The sequence below is a fragment of the Miniopterus schreibersii genome (assembly GCF_964146895.1).
Source record: "Miniopterus schreibersii genome assembly, chromosome: 2".
In the NCBI taxonomy this organism is placed as follows: domain Eukaryota; kingdom Metazoa; phylum Chordata; class Mammalia; order Chiroptera; family Miniopteridae; genus Miniopterus; species Miniopterus schreibersii.
In genome coordinates this window covers 78,545,811-78,563,005 of record NC_138102.1, presented here as the reverse complement: position 1 = coordinate 78,563,005, position 17,195 = coordinate 78,545,811, and the positions used below count along the sequence as shown (strand labels likewise).

The 17,195-nt window shown below is 39.9% G+C and overlaps 1 protein-coding gene across 6 annotated transcripts in view; it reads left to right on the top strand.

Annotated features, from left to right (window-relative positions):
* Positions 1–5,515: 5,515 nt before the first annotated feature.
* NEK3 (NIMA related kinase 3) overlaps positions 5,516–17,195 on the top strand; it is a 29,110-nt gene continuing 17,430 nt past the window's right edge. For 5 of the 6 annotated variants that reach the window (XM_081128538.1, XM_081128537.1, XM_081128536.1 and 2 more), the window contains exons 1-8: positions 5,516–5,679; positions 7,319–7,490; positions 8,771–8,846; positions 8,934–9,031; positions 10,439–10,522; positions 11,114–11,181; positions 11,275–11,361; positions 13,627–13,681. In XM_081128538.1, coding sequence (XP_080984664.1) covers positions 7,374–7,490; positions 8,771–8,846; positions 8,934–9,031; positions 10,439–10,522; positions 11,114–11,181; positions 11,275–11,361; positions 13,627–13,681 — 585 coding nt within the window. In that variant the 5' untranslated portion in view covers positions 5,516–5,679; positions 7,319–7,373. The remainder of the gene's footprint in view (positions 5,680–7,318; positions 7,491–8,770; positions 8,847–8,933; positions 9,032–10,438; positions 10,523–11,113; positions 11,182–11,274; positions 11,362–13,626; positions 13,682–17,195) is intronic. The other variant, XM_081128535.1, reaches the window with a different exon arrangement.

Sequence of the window (17,195 nt, the reverse complement as noted above, 5' to 3'; positions counted from 1 at the left end):
ACTCTCTTGAAGATTACCCATGACCTCCTGTTGCTAAATCCAATGGGCCCCTTCAGATGTGTAATTCGGTCAGCTTTTGACAGTTTACTACTACAACATCTCTCTAACATTATTGTAGTGTAGTGGTTAAGAGTCAGACTCTGAAGCCATACTGCTTAGGTTCTAATTTTAGTTCTACCTGAGACAACTAACTTAAACTCTCTGTGCCTCAGAGATAGTAATTGTACCTACATTTAGGGTTATTTTGAAAATTAAATGAGTTAATAGCTAACACTTATCTAGTTCTATTCTAAGTACTGTACATGTATTAACTCACTTAAAACAATGCCTAGCCCCTAGTAACTTGCATATGTCATCTATAATAATAACACTTTATTATTTCTGATCACTACCCAGTTCAGAAGCTCTCCTGGCTGGGATCTGCACTTGCCTATAGCTGTAGAGAAAAGAGGGGAGATCTGTTCTCAATATCCCCTCTTCCCCATTCTCACCAATCTATGCTTGCTGATTGCTATGGGTTGAATTGTGTCACTCCAAAAAGATATGTTAGAGTCTTAACCCCCAGTATCTCAGAATGTGATCTTATTTGGAAATAAGGTCATTGCATATGAGATTAATTAAGATGAGGTCATGGTGGTTTAGTGTTGGCTCCTAATCCAATATGAATGGGAGGATGATGTGAAGAGATGCAGGGAAAAGACAGCATTATACATGCCAAAGAGGACTTGCACCCCAGCTCTGCCTGGAACAGGTTCCTCCCTCAGTCTTCAGAATCAGTCCTGCTGACAGCTTTATTTTGGTCTTCTGGCCTCCAGAACTGTGAATAAATTTCTGCTGTTTAAGCCACCCAGTTTGTGGTACTTTGTTATGGTAGCCCTAGCAGACTAATACACTGATGGAACACTAGTGGACATTGGGTGGGAAAGAAAAGAGCTGGGCACTTTTACCATCTTTTCCCTGATGCTGTGATGAATACAGTATAAGGTAGTTGAGGTCTGTGCCTGTTGCTCAATCCACAAGAGCAGTTGTTCATGGAAACTTAAGCTGTAGGAGCATTTTGGGTATAGGTATGTATAGTAATTTCATTTTTTTCATTGAAACCAGTCTTTTTTGTTGTTGTTAATCCTCACATGAGGATATTTTTCCATTGCTTTCAGAGAGAGTGGGAGGGAGAGAGAGAAACATTGATGTGAGAGACACATTCACTGGTTGCCTCCAGCAGATACCCTGACCGGAGGGGGGGGAGGGGAGCAAACCTGCAACCCAAATACCTACCCTTGACTGGGAATAAAACCCGATAACCTTTGGTGCGTGGGCCAACACTCTAATCACTGAGCAACACCAGCCAAGGCAAAAAGTCTTTTTTATTGCATACAAAGAAAGCAAGCAGTGCAAGTGTTGCCAATGTTGACCATTCAAAACATCATACTCCTACTCTTTCACTACACTATGGAATAATCCTATATTAACTCTGATATGTTATGGTGCATACATTTAGCACTTAAGTATAACCAGATATTTTTATAATATATTCTAATAGATATATTCTAATATATAATTCTAATATATATCCTAATATATTTAATATATTTTAATCCTCACAATAATCCGATGAGACAGAGAGGTTTAGCTACTTGCTGTATTAGTTTCTAACTGCTGCTGTAACAAATGAACACAAAGTTAGTGGATTAAAACAACACAAATTTATTATTTTTTGGTGGTCTGAAGTCTGGAATAGATCTCACTGGACTAAAATCAAGGTATCAATAGGATTGTGTTTCTTCTGGAAACTCAAGGGGGAAATTTGTTTCTTGGCCAGCTTCTTGAAGCCACCTGCATCTTCAAATGTCACTCTATTCTGACCTCTTCTGCCCCTCTCTTCCACTTGCTGATGTAAGAAATGTCCAAATCTGTAGAGAATTTTTATGAGTTTATTTGAACCAACTGATGACAATCGTCAGGAAGCAAAATTTCAAAGGATTGAGAAAATGCTCCAGAGAATCGCTATTTTGTAGCTTGTTTTGTTACCAGAAAGGGGACCTGGCCCTGAGCACGTCTGCCTAGGGCCCGGCCAGTAGTGTCTGGATTCTTGACTTCATATAGGAAAAATTTCACAACATGAGTCCAGGTGACTATGAAAAAATATTTATTAAAGTTGGGGACATAAAACAAGAAAGGGCTTAGTATAGGAGAAGCAACAGGAGGGTCTAGGCTGGGCTGCCTTAGCTCTCTGGGAAGTCAGAAAAAAGGGGGCCTTGGGGAGAGGTTCAGGGGACTAGCCTGCAAGAGTTGTCACTGCCCATTGCTCCCCTGGTTGCAAGCCTTGTGGGGTCCCTTAGAGTTTATGAGATGTGTGCCTGTGAGGGAAGGAAGGGGGAAAAGGAGACAGGAAAGGGAATGGCAAGGGGGTGGTGCTCCCCAGAGGGAGAGCAAGCTCTGGGTCCTTTGTCTTTAGGCTTTCACTTCTTTCTTCCAGGTGGGAATCTTCGGGGAGATCTCAGGGGAGGGTTTTAGCAGAATATTCATCAGTTTTCTGGGTGCACTCCTGCAGGGCTGTGGCCTCCACTGATTGGTCAGCATCAGGGAGCGGGGGTCGTGAGTCACTGCAGCTGGTCCTGGAGTCACCTACCTGGTTTTGCTGCTTTTCTGGGTCTGGAGCTGAAATATAACTAAGGCCTAGTTGCTATTTCTATATTTGCTGTAAGTTGCTCTGTCATTTTGCTTAGCTATCTGTCTCAGTTTCCCTATTCCACTTGTCCTGTGTTACTGGACTGTCTCAGTTTTATACATTAGAATAAAAGGGGGAGATGTAAAGAGGGTTACATGAAATTCATTGGTGATAGATTAGGGAGGCAGGAGAAAGCAAGGTGGAGAAATCTCTGAAATTAAAGAGTACAATGGAGAATTGAAATACTTTTTATATTGGTGGATACAGGATAGTTAGCAATTAGCATTTACAGCACATAGCGATGGTATTTGGGCAGCAAGATAACAACAGGAGCGTGCTGTGGTCTCCTGCTCTAGTGCAGTGGGTGTACCCTGAGGAGTCCAAAAGAGAGGGAATACCCTTGTTATAGCATAATAAGAAGCTAGGAAAATTCCAGAACAAGCTGAATAGGAAAACTAACGGTTCAACAGCAATTTGCAGCCACCTAGTAAATCCTATCTTCACTAAACCAAGGACACTTAAGAGTAAATGGTTTGTACTTCTCCTCTCGAACCGGAGGGTAAATAGCTTAAATCACCCTCCTCAGGGAGACAGATACCCAATTAGTGCCATTTGCCAACCACACCCAAGGACAGACAAATTAAGAGAATAAATCTCATTTTGTACATCAACATAAAGTTGATGAATATTCTAAGCCCTCCCCTAAATGCCCAGCCTTTAAAGCCCCTGAAAATGAAGGTACCAGCACTCTCTCCCTCCAGGGAGCAGGCCTGTGCCAATCCCTTCTCCCTTTCCTTCCCCCACAGGCACTAATGCCCTAACCTCTAAGAGATCCCATGAGACTTGCAACCAGGGGAGTAATGGTCCTTGCTTCACTAAGTATGTTTTTGCTGTGGTCAATAAATTCTTGCTTGCTTTTCTACACTTGGTCCCTTGGTTGAAATCTTTCCCTCAAGACAAGAACCGAGGTCTCCTCATCTCCTTGTCACTGTAAGAAGGAAATAATCTTTTCTGTCAAAGGGATTAGAATAGGCCCAACTGAACAAATGTCCACCTCAGCATCCTCCACTTTGTATTCAGTACATAGGTGCCCAATTGTCCAACCCAAGGGTCCGCCCTGTGCACACGTTTTCTAAATTAGCCAATCGGTTTAGATAGTGAAGCCTCAACCTAACCAATAGGTCATGGTGCAGTGGCACTCGTGTTAGGGATAAAAGTCGAAAGGACTTCCTGTTCAGTGTGCTTGCTTCTCTGATTTGGGTAGCTCCGCACCCTTCTGCAGAAGTAGAAGTTTGCCTGCCGAGTTACTTTCCATTTCTTGTGTCTTTATTTGTGGCAGGGTCAAAACCTATTCCCAGCATCATCTTGCCAGAACACTCTGACACTCCAAGGGTATGTTATCTTAGATGCAAAAAGACGACAGGCTTACTTAAGTAAAGACTGGTCTTTGTCAAGGAAGCTACAGGCCTAGGATGTGACTACCCATCATAAGTCACTTTTAGTGAGGAAGTTTTATGTTCTGACGATCCTGTGCAGTTACATTTGGTCTGAGTTTGTAAGAACCACCATGAAGGCCTCCCTGAGCTTGTCAAGGGAGTATGTCAAGTTTAGTATGTGGCCCCCTTTTGGACTACACACTTTAAAGGGCCCTTGAGATTACATTGGGCCCACCAGGATAATCCAAAAGAATCTCCACATTTTAAAGTTAGCTGGTAACCTTAATTCTATCTGTAAGCTTAATTCCCCTTTGCCATATAATTTAACACATGCACAAATTCTAGGGAGTGGAATGTGGACATCTCTGGGGGGCATTGTTTGGCCCCCCCCACACTTGGCGAAGGTCACAGCCCTTGAGCTGAGTGCTGTGCCCCTGAGGTTTATGTACATGGGTTTGTTGTAGGCAGTGGGAACAGCACTGGGTGTTAGTCTGGTGGGGTCAGACCAGACCTGGGTTCAGCAACCTTGGTACTTGGATTGAGCCAAGACCCGAACTATAAGAGAACATTTATTTGGAAAATCACAGAGGTGGAAGAAGTAATTTCTAGAAGAAATGGGCTTAGCAAACAAGTTATAGAGGCAAAGGAAGGGCCCTTGGTGCTTGGGAATGAGGAAGCTAATGTTAATGCACCTGGGCACCTGGAAGATTGAGGGGAAGTGGAAAACTCAGAGGAAGAGCACACTGGGTCTTCCTTCTAAGGTTTAAGGGTGGAGATTTTAGGGGAGGTCCCAGGGTAAGATCTCATTATAGTACTCAGCAGCTTTCCAGGTGTGTCCTTTCAGGGTTGTGGTCCCCACTGATTGGTTGGTCAGTCTGCCTTGTCCCCTTCTCCCTACTTGTCCATAAACCTATCACCAAAAACCTCACCAATTCTTCCTACACATTTCCTTCCTATTTTCTTTATTCCTGTTGCCACCACCCTATTCCATTCCATCATCATTTCCCTACATTTTCTAGGGTGGAGGTCAGGGTCATTATCCAATGCAGCTGGTCCTGAAGTCAGCTGTGGCTGGTTTTTTTGTTTTGTTTTTTAATCTTCACCAGATGATATTTTTTCCCACATCGTTAGCGGATGAGAGAGCGAGGGAAACATCAATGTGAAAGAGATACATTGATTGGTTGCCTTCCTGACTGGGCTGGGGATTGGGCGCTGGAATCGAACTCCAAGAACCCCTCCAAGAACCCCTCCAAGAACCCCTCCAAGAACCCCTCCAAGAACCCCTCCAAGAACCCCTCCAAGAACCCCTCCAAGAGCCTTCAGGCCGCAGGACTATGCTCTAGCCACTGAGCCAATCCGGCTAAGGCTCCACGGAACCAGTTTTAAACGCGCCTTTCGTAGGCCCGCCCACTCCCAGAGCAGCGCCTCCCGCCAGACCCGGGAAGCTTTCCTCGCCCAGCAACCCGAGAGACGACCTGGCGCCTGCCCCGGAACCGCGCCAGTTCCGGGGCGGAGGAGCCCGCTCGGGTGGGGAGAAGCGGGTGAGCGGTCCGGTCGGGCGGCTGGCCTCTGGAGGTAGGACCCCAGGGGTGGGCGGTGTGGCGCCCTGGGAGCGGGCGGCACCCACTCGGGCGGGAGCGGGCGGGAGCGGGCGGGAGACGCGTTCCAGACGCTGGAGGAGCGAAGCTCAGGCTGTGCCCGGGCCTGGCCGCTCGCCCGGCGCCCACAGCCTCCCGCGCGCGGGTGCGGCGAAGGGGGTGGGGGTGGGGGTGGGGGTGGGGTGGGGTGCTCCCTGGGGGCGTGGTCCCTAGAAGCAAGGATTTGGAGGTGGGTGAACTGAATGACTGGCCTCCATGGTGTGGGGTGCCGTCACCCCGCGCACACCTTCTCACCCTCACCTGTATCTCATCGGCGATCTCACTTCTGGCATTTGCACATCACTTTATTAGTTTTTCTTGACATAGACACGCGGAGGGACGCTTTTGTTACATTCAGAGTATATGCAAGTCATATATATAAGCACACTACAAGTAAGCTTTCTGAAAACGAAGTAAGTCCATCCAGTGTTTTTTCTGTAATAAAAAAAAGGATTACCTTTCTAAGGTTTCAATGATAATAGCTGATAGCTGCCCTTTATTTGGGGCTTCTTATGTACCAAAGTATTAGGGATTTCCTATTTATTCTCTTATGTATTAAGCACTTAAACTAGCTTCTTTATACTGGACGTATAGAAGGGGAGACTGAAGTTCAAAGACTGATTAATATCTCTTCTTAGTGCCAGGCACCTCCAACTCCACATGCCTTTTCCCATCCCTGTCACATTCCCACGGCCAGAAAAATCAAGGAAAAACCGCGCACACAACCATTGTGGCTTTCCTGTCTTTTGGGGAATAATACCATCATTAACTCAGTTTACACTAGGAACCTGGAGTATACCTTGTCACATTCTCCCTACTTGTCCATAAATCTATCACCAAAAATCTTGCCAATTCTTTCTACACAATTCCTTCCTATTTTCTTTATTCCTGTTGCCACCACCCTATTCCATTCTGTCATCATTTCCCTACCTTTTCTATTGTTGGAGTCTCCACTCTGGCCCTCCTGACCCCTCCTGGTTCAGTCTGTTTACTCTGCAGCCAGAGTGAGTGATTGTTCTAATATGCAGATATGATTGTATTGCTGTTAAAACCCTTCAGAGGCAGCCCATTAGTTACCCCAAGAATAAAACCCAGCAACCTGAACTTGGCTTACAATGGCCTTCAGACAGTCCTGTCTGCTTTACCAGCCTGTTACAGTTTTCTCCCAATTCCTTCAACTGAACACAATCTCTTTTGTTCTTAACTATGCAGTTCCCTTTGCCTCCATCACTCTTTTCCCCCTCTTTGCCTATCCAGCTTCCATTCATCCTTCAGGCTTCAGCTTAAATATATTTTCCTATCTCACCTGGATGCCAGCATAGCTCTATTTGTAAGACTCACCACCCTACTTTTGTTGAGATCTGTGGTCCTGTCTGCATTGGAGCATCTGTGATGGCAAGGACGATGAGAGATTTGTGCAGGATTATAAAACCTGATGCAGGTGCTCAGTGTCAAACTGTTGAAAGAATAAAGGAATAAGTTGCTATTGTCCTGTCATGGTGATTAGAACTATTTTGAATTAATTCTGCCTTTTGATAATAAATGTCATTCTCAATTGTTTCTGTTTTTGAATATAGTTTGAGAGAGCCGAGGAGACTGGGAGTGAAGCCAGGCTGCGTTGGGGTGCCCAGCATGGATGGCTACTCAACCCTGAGAGTGATTGGGGAGGGCTCCTTCGGCAGAGTCCTTTTGGTTCAGCAGGAAAGCAGTAATGAGATGTTTGCCATGAAGGAAATAAGGCTTTCCAAGGTCACTGCTAAAGAAATTAGTTCATGTTGAAAGTGTACATGCAATTTGTATAAGAGAACAATTTCTTGAGATTTAACATGGAATTGCTCCTCAGTGCAAAATATGTAATGGGTTTGTTTACTCACCAGCTTTACAAGGTCTTGATATATTTTATGTGGTTCTTAGGCTATTGTAATTAACAAAAAGGAAGAAAAATAGTCAAAGGTGACTGTCGCTGTTTATCTCAATGAGAATAATTTGTAATAATTTCTAATTTTGTATACCTAAGGGTGTAGGGAGTCTTTGCCAAAAACAACTTAGGTGCAATATTGATGAAAAAGGAACATAAAAATACAATGAAGAGCAAAGACCTAAAAATGCTAACTTTTGGTATCAGGGAACTTATTCTGTGGTTCAGTTTATAGGTTTTATTTCTCTGTATGATGAGGAAGGTGATGATCTATCACTATATATCACTGTGTATCATAGTTGTATATGAAAGAATCCAGCCATGGATCCTGCTTAATACTGTTTTGATCAATTTTTTAAAAATACATTTTAATAAAATCCCAAAGTGCTATTTCCCCCCACACTGCATTCTTGACCTGATTTACTGATTCTCAAACTTGAGTGGGCATCAGAATCAACTGGAGGGTTTGTTAAAATGACAGTGGCTGAGCCTTACCCCCCAGTTTCTGCTTGAGGAGGTGTGGGTGGGCCCATGAATTTGCATTTTTAACGTTACCAGTTAGGGTTGATGTTGCTGGTTTGAGAACCCTTGTTTCTTAATTGTAAGGTAAATCATTTAGTACTTCATCCTCATAGAGTAAGTTAGGGGATAAACAGTTTTGGAAACTTTCTTTGCATATGGTCTTTGTGCATCTATGCTGTAGTAATACACCAGTGTATTCTTTTTCTTTTGGGCCAGTGGACAAAGTAATGCAGACAGTTAAAACATGAAATCTCTAATTTTGCTTTAAGGATATACTATTGTTGTTAATGGTATACTGGCTCTCCAAATCAGGTTATGCTTAGGCTGATGTTAAAACTAGTTACGTTCTATGCTTGTGTAAGGATATATCAGCTTAATCATGCAAAATATAGCCATAGTTGAAAAAAATCACCTCATGTTGTCTCTTAGAATTTGATAAATTTAAGTTGGGTCAAAGTGCAATGCTGTAAAACTTCATCTGGCATTGAAGTATCATATAAATTCTACTGTATTATTGTGAAGCTGTCTACTTTCAAATGAAGTATTACATTTACACTGATTTAAAATCTAGTCTTTCTCTGATACACAGAATTCTAGGAAGGAGGCTGTTCTGTTAGCCAAGATGAAACACCCCAGTATTGTTGCCTTTAAAGAATCATTTGAAGGTAAATATGAATTCCTCCGGATACATGCATTTCTGAATTTGATTTATGGCCACAGTGCTTTTGTCAAGAATCTTACATTTGTTTTAGCTGAAGGACATCTCTATATTGTGATGGAATATTGTGATGGAGGGGACCTAATACAAAAGATTAAACATCAGAAAGGAAAGTTGTTTCCTGAAGATATGGTAAGAGACTGACTTACATGGTTTCCTCAAGATTTAGAAGCAACTTTTCTCATAAAATCTGTGTAAGTTAAAATAAAAGCATTGATATCTGTGATTACTTGACACTCTAATTAGAAAGGCCTCGTTTCTGTATCTGTGCTTACTGTTGTTAGGATGTAGCTGCCTGAGTTGTTTTCAGGAAGTAAAATAGATATAAGTTTATAAAATATCAAAGAATAAGACTTCCATGTTTAGAACATTTTCAAAATTGTGTTACTTGTCATATTTTGTACTAGTTAAAATTTTGATTTTTGTTGTATTTAAACTTTAGATGCAGATGGATTTATTTTGTATTTCTAGATCATAAAAAGAGTGAAGGCCACATTTCTTTTTCTTGGGAGTACCTATTCTCAGTCTTTTTTCCTTCTAAAGTTTGGCATATTTCCTTAAGTCTAGTACTACTGCCTTTTTAATAGAAAATTGTATACTAATATTATTTGAATGAATTGACTAAGGAAACTAAATAAACAACTTTAATGGGGTTTAGTTTGTTTTAGGGTATAACATGTTATAAAACTGTATTGGTGTAAATATTTTTATTTAGAAGTTGTTTTGTTAAAAATATGGGTTTCATAGAAGGAGTTCAACCTTGCCTTCAAATAGATGAATCTCCATAGCAAAAAGAAAAAAATTAGTTTGACATTTAATTGTAGGCACCTGGAAATTCTCGGTGCTATTGACTGGGATTTATAAGCAGAATACTGACCTCAAAGGATTATTTACAATACAATTAAATCTATTAATGTTAATATAAGAATATTCTGAAAGAGGAAATGAAAATCTGATGTAGTGATTGTACTATAAAATTGTAGCATATTCATTTCTGAGTAGTAAACTACCTTTGTATGTGTATTTAAGAAATACTTGGCCTGGCCAGCGTGGCTAAGTGGTTGAGCATCGACCTATGATCCAGGAAATTGTGGTTCGATTTCTGGTCAGGGCACATGCTGGGGTTGTGGGCTCAATCCCTGGTGAGGGGCGTGCAGGAGGCAGCCGATCAATGACTCTCTCATCATTGATGTTTCTATCTCTCTTCCTCTCCCTCCCTCTCTCGGAAATTAATAAAGATATGTTTAAAAAAAATAAAAAGAAAGAAAGAAATACTTATATTTGGTTGAATACAAGAAAAATATAGTGGGAGTTTTATTAAAATAAATTGCTATTTGGGTCACACATAAAATGATGAAACGGATTCACAGCTCTTCTGACTTCCTCCAGGCAACACTGAATCTTAGTTGAACTATGTCATTTTTAGGAGTTCTATATTTACATTATGCAAAACTAAGGCCTAAAGACCATTCTTTGGAGTTTTGGTTAACATGAACCAGTTTTTGCGTTCTTGCAGATTTGCATGCTTTTTTCTTACAGATACTTAATTGGTTTACACAAATGTGCCTTGGAGTAAATCACATTCACAAGAAACGTGTGTTACACAGAGATATCAAATCCAAGGTAAGTGGAATACATTTTTGGGATTTAAAAAAAAAAACCCAAAACTATTTCATTTAGTCTTTTTTCAGTTTTATTCTATTTCCTTTTGGGACATTTTTATTTAGTTTAGAAATATTTGTCAACCTAATATTCATACTAGCCAAATAAGGTACTAATTTGTAATTAGTACTAATTTGAAAAAGTTATTAAATTTCTTTGGTATATGTTAATATGTTTCAAGCTCTCTTAGTGACTGCTTATTAAGACCATATATTCTCAGATGGAAAATGACTGAGATCTGGGCCTGCCATATAGAGTTATACCAACACAGGTTCCCAGTCAGTTGATCAGGGTCTGCTGATACAACCTGGAGCTTGGTTGGTAGATTTCTAAGCAGTTGTCCTGAATTCCCAAGCTGGGGGATGTGTAGCTGTCAAGAGGCTATCTTGTCTTTTTGTGTTCCACTTGGAGACTCGGCTATCAGCATTTCCAGCATTTCTGTCCTTAATCTCCATCATCAGCAGGCTTTGAAAGACAGCTTCTCTGGACAGCTCTGCCTTATGTTTGAATGATGGAAGATATATAATCTGAGCTCTTCTTTTTTTGATGCAGAATATCTTCCTCACCCAAAATGGAAAAGTAAAACTGGGAGATTTTGGATCTGCCCGTCTTCTCTCCAAGTATGTATATCTATTCTATAGTAGTGAGAGTAATCAAAACATCCTTTATTCAGGAATGCTCTGTACTCATTCTTTGCCTTTCTTTGGTTTTAGTCCCATGGCGTTTGCTTGTAGTTATGTGGGAACACCTTATTATGTGCCCCCGGAAATTTGGGAAAACATGCCTTATAACAATAAAAGGTAGGTGATGTACTTATTTGGTGCAAGGGTGAATGGTGACAGGCATTGTAGCCTACAAATGAAGTTTGGTTTTTAAAAAAATATATGTGAAATCTGAATTCCTAGGCTTCTAGATAAAATCATAGTTTTCCAACTGCTGTAATAAGAGTTGAGAAGAGCTAAACATAAATGCTGAAAGAAAGGCTAGTCATTTCTAGGGACAGTGTGAATTATATCACTGGTTCTTAAACTTTGCTGTTCCCATTTTTAAAAGTTGCAAAGTATAGGTTGCAATCATACCAGTTAAATAAGAATGGGTGGGAAGCAGGCCTCAGTAATTTTTCCAGGATCACTAAGTGATTCCATTGTGCAGCAAAATTAAGGAACCACTGGATTATGTCATTGAGTTAATATTTACAGGACTAGGTAATAAGCACTTGACTGATAGGTTAATTGATTACAAGAAGATGGTATGAAAGCCTTGTGATTTAAAACTTAAAACTTTTTCTGAATATAAGTAATATGTGCCCATTGAATGAGTGGATGGGCAGGGGAACATTGGAAATATGGAGATATACAAGAAAGGAAATAACAATCACCCACTTTTTCACAGCTGTTAATAACATTTTGGAGTTTTTTTTCTTCGATTTATTTCCCTTCCACTCCCAAACCTAGTTTGTGTTCGCTGTATACAATTTGGTATCTTGTTTTTTTTCACTTTATATTAAATCATATTCATTCATACCATTTTAAACTCTTCATAAATACTGTTAATGATTGCATAATATTTTACTGCATGGCTCTTCCAAAATTTACTTTACATTCCTTGGTTGTTTCCAATTTTCTCTTTCTTTTTCCTTTTTTTTAAGGATAGTTTATTGATTTTTAGAGAGAAAGGAAGGGAGAAGAGAGAAACATCGATGGAAGAGCACAACATCAATCAGGTGCCACCTGCACGTCCCTTACTGGGGATCGAGCCTGCAACTCAGGCATGTGCCCTGACTGGGAATCGAACCAGCAACCTTTCAGTGCATGGCATGATGCCCAACCAGTTGAGCCACACTGGCCAGGGTGTTGTTTCCAATTTTCAATATCATAAACAGTGCTGTTATTAATGTACCTTTTGTGTATAAATATGCCATTGTTCTGTATCACATTCCTAGAATTAGAAACACCTAAGGCTCTTGCTACCTTCTGTCAAGTTGCTTTCTGAAAAGGGTATGAACATCCATACCAAATGGTTCCTTAAGAGTAAAATTGAATTGGCGACAAAACAGTTATAAAGGGACTTACCAAGACAATTGGGAAAATTTCAGTTTTGCAAAAATATTAGAGTATATTATTGAACTCAGGTTAAATTTCTTGGATATGATAATGGCATTGTGTTTAGGAGGGAGAGTGTCCTTGCTCTTAGGAGATACATGCTCATGTGTTTGGGGGTGGAGGGATGTCTGCAACTTTTTTTTCAAGAGCTTGAGATACAGATGGAGGAGGGAAACAGCACATAAACCTGGCAGATGTTAAGGATGGGGAAACTAGGAAGGAGTATGTGGGCATTTATAACTTTTCTATAGGTTTCAGACTTTAAAATAAATAAAACTTGGGGGAAACGGTTGCTAAAAGCCATTAGTTATAAAGAGTATCATCTGTAAAAAGTCTGGAGGATGACAGCTAGGAGGTGAGAATGATGAAGAGTGAATGTATAGAGCAAATTATAGAACTCTTCTGTTTGAAGAGCTCTTCTGTGGGAGAATGACTAGTCTTGTTCTCTTTGTTTTGGAATGTAGAGCTAACACAGGGGTGGAGAGAGTCCCCAGAAGACAGGTTCTGGCTTATGATAGGGAAGAACACTGTCCTTTAGAGCCATTCAGCAGGGGTATAAACTATGCTCAAGGTAGATTGCTGGCCATCAGGAGGTGTGATCAAAGGCCTGGTGCTATGCACAGATGGTCTGAGTGTAAGCTGCATGGATGACTTCTAAAGTCCTTTCAGCTGTGACAGTGGGAGTCCACAAAGATTCCTTCTTTCACCAACTACTGCTGAAATGACACCTGAACCACCCTGATTTGGAGCAGGTAGAGGTTGGGGAGCAGAGTTTATTGTGAGCATTACTGTTAGTAACTACCTAAGTATTAGATAAAAATTACCATATATTTTATTTTAATAGCTAGGAATTACTTGCAATATGTGTTCTTATTAAAGGTAATTTTTCATTTTTTAATATTGGAAAGTACATATATTTTCATATGATAATTCATAACCCACATTGCTTCTTTATGTTTTTAGTGACATCTGGTCTTTGGGATGCGTTCTGTATGAACTCTGTACCCTGAAGCATCCGGTAAGTGTGGCGGGCAAAATGGAAAGGCAGAAAGGCAGCCTCTCATCATATATGACCAAGTTATAAGTCATGTACCAAAGTCCAGCAGTTTGCTTCCATAGGATGAATTCATTATAAAAGTTTTCATGTTTCTATTGCTGTCATCTTTGCCTTGAGTCACTTTTGTAGCATATACTAATAGGACATTCACATTACTTAATTTTTTGTAGTTCTATACCTAGTTTCCCTCCCTTCCTTCCCCTCTCCCTTCTTTCTCTCTCTTTCCCCTCCCTGCCTCCCTCTCTTCCCTCCCTCCCTTCCTTTTTTCTTCTTTTTTTTGGGCTATTGTTAATTTTTTTTTTATTTTGGCAAAATATATGTAACCTAAAATTTATCATTTTAACCATTTTTAAGTGTATAATTCAGTGGCATTAATTACTTCACAGTATTGTGCAACCATCACTACTATTTGCAAAACATTTCCATCATCCCAAACAGAAACTCTGTACTCATTAAACAATAGCATCCCATTGTCCTCTCACCTAAGCCTTGGTAACCTCTAATCCACTTTCTGTCTCTATGAATTTGAATATTCTAGATATTTCATGTAAGTGGAATTATACAATATTTTTTTCTTTTGTGTCTGGCTTCACAGAGCTTGAGGTTTTCAAGGTTCATCCATGTTGTAGCATCTATCAGAATTTCATTCCTTTTTATGACTGGATAATATTCCATTGTATGTTTACATTATATTTTGTTTATCCATTCATCTATTAATGGACATTTGGGTTCTTTCCACCTTTTGGCTATTGTGAGTAATCCTGCTATGAACATGAGTGTACAAATATCTATTAGAATCCCTGTTTCCAACTGCTTTGGGTATATATCTAGGAGTGGAATTGCTGGGTCATATGGTAATTGTAAGTTTAGCTTTTTAAGGAACCACCACACTGTTTTATACGTATCTTTTTTTTTTTTAATTTATCCTTATTGTTATATAGTACAGATGTCCCCCTTTTCCCCCCATTGATCCCCTTCACCCAGCATTCCCCCCCACCTAGGCCTTCTGCACACAATTTTCTGTGTCCATGGGTTATGTATGTATGCATATAAGGTCTTTGATTTATTTCTCCTCCCTCACTCCCCCACCCCTGCCTTCCCTCTGAAATTCGTCAGTCTGTTCCATGCTTCTATGTCTCTGGATCTATTTTGTTCATCAGTTTATTTTGTTCATTAGATTCCACATATGAGTGAGATCATGTGATACTTGTCTTTCTCTGGCTGGCTTATTTCACTTAGCATAATACTCTTCAGGTCCATCCATACTGTCCGAGATCCTTCTTTTTTTACAGCTGCGTAGTATTTCATGGTGTAAATGTCCCACGGCTTTTTTATACACTCAGCTACTGATGGGTACTTGGGCTGTTTTCAGATCTTAGCTATTGTAAATTGTGCTGCTATGAACATAGGGGTGCATAAATTCTTTCTGATTGGTGTTTTGGGTTTCTTAGGATATATTCCTAGAAATGGGATCACTGGGTCAAATGGCAATTCCATCTTTAATTTTTTGAGGAAACTCCATACTGTTTTCCATAGTGGCTGCACCAGTTTGCATTCCTGCCAGCAGTGTACATAGGCAGCAAAATCTCAGACATCTTTCATAGCAATATGTTTTCTGATACATCTCCTTGGGCTGCAGCAGAAGGAGGGCAGAGTAGACTAGTGCTGTGTGAAGAGAATCCAGGATTAGGGGCTCTAGGGATAGAGCTCTGATTCCTGTACTGAGTCATTTCCCCATTAATGCCTGTACTTATCTTTTTACAGTTAGACTTCACTTATTATGTAAGTTTCTTTTCTAACTGAATTTTTATGAGAAAATAGACTTTGCTCTATTATATATTTTTCAAGATATTTTAAAAAATAATTCAACAAAAAAGAGGTTAAATAACTTGCCCAGCTTGCTCAGCAGTTGTTTACTACACAGAACTGATCCCTGTTAGGTCTTAGCTTTGAATGGAAATAATTTCTGTTCTTTGGGCACAGATTAAAACTTGGATCTAGCAAGCATTTTCATAGATGTACTTGAGAGCACATAGAGCTTATGAGAGTGAATATTTGAGAAAAATCCTTCACCACTAGATGAAAGTCACTCAAAGTGAAGGCATGCACTGTTAATGAGAGGTTGTCTTCCTTGAATATAAGTAGCTTATAATGCTGTCTGCACAGTTTGGGAAACTTTAAAAAATATTGATGCGTAGGCCACACCAGACAAATAAAATCTCTGAGGGTATCCTGGGCATTAGTATTTTTATTTTATTTTATTTTTAATTGAATTTATTGGGGTAACATTGGTTAATAAAATCATATAGGTTTCAGGTGTACACTTCTATAATACATCATATGTATATTATATTGTGTGTTCACCACCCCCAGTCAAATCTCCTTCCATCACCATTTATCCCCCCTTTACCCTCTCCGACCTCCCACTACCCCCCTTTCCCTCTGTTAATCACCATACTGTTGTCTTTGAGGTTTTAGTTTGTTTTTTGCTTAATCCCTTCATCTTTTTCACCTAGCCTCCCTACCTCCTCCCCTCTGACAGCTGTCATTCTGTTCTCTGTATCTATTTTTATTTTGTCTGTTAGTTTATTTTGTTGATTAGATTCCATATCTAAGTGAAATCGTATGGTATATGCCTTTTTCTGACTGCGTTATTTTACTTGGCATAATACTCTCAAAGTCCATCCATGCTGTCACAAAGGGTAAGATTTTCTTCTTTTTTACAGCTCCATAATATTCCATTGTGTAAATGTACCACAGCTTTTTTATCCACTCATCTACTGGTGGGCACTCGGGCTGCTTCCAAATCTTGGCTGTTGTAAATAATGCTACAGTGAACATAGGGGTTCATGGATATTAGTATTTATTTTTATTTTTTATTTTTTTTAAGTCTATTTTTATTGATTTCAAAGAGAGGAAAGGGAGAGAGAGAGAGAGATAGAAACATCAATGATGAGAGAGAGTCATTGATTGGCTGCCTCCTGCATGCCCCCTGCTGGGAATCAAGCCTGAAACCCTGGGTATGTACCCTGACGGGGAATCAAACCTTGATCTCTTGTATCATACGTCAGTGCTCAACCATTGAGCCACACCAGCTGGGTGGAGATTAATATTTTTAAAATAGTGATTCTAATGTGTGGCCCAAGTGGAGAACCACTGTTGTATACAAATAAAATTGCTTTTTAAATTCCATTGTCTTATTTATGATTATATTCTTTATTTTTCTGATTTTGTCTTTTTTGTAAATTTTCACATATATGTCTTATTTTTTCTAGCAAGAATAAATATAAAGGAGTATAGTGCCCTGAATATTTGGCATACAGTTTGTTCTTGCATCTGCTTTAAGGCAAACGTAGTTCTCAAGCCTTCAGAAAATGCAGAAAAACTCAGTAAAATAGTTAAAAACCTGAGGGACAGCAGATTCAATTTTATTTTTCATTACCTGAACTTTTCCTTTGCTATATGTTGGTTTTTC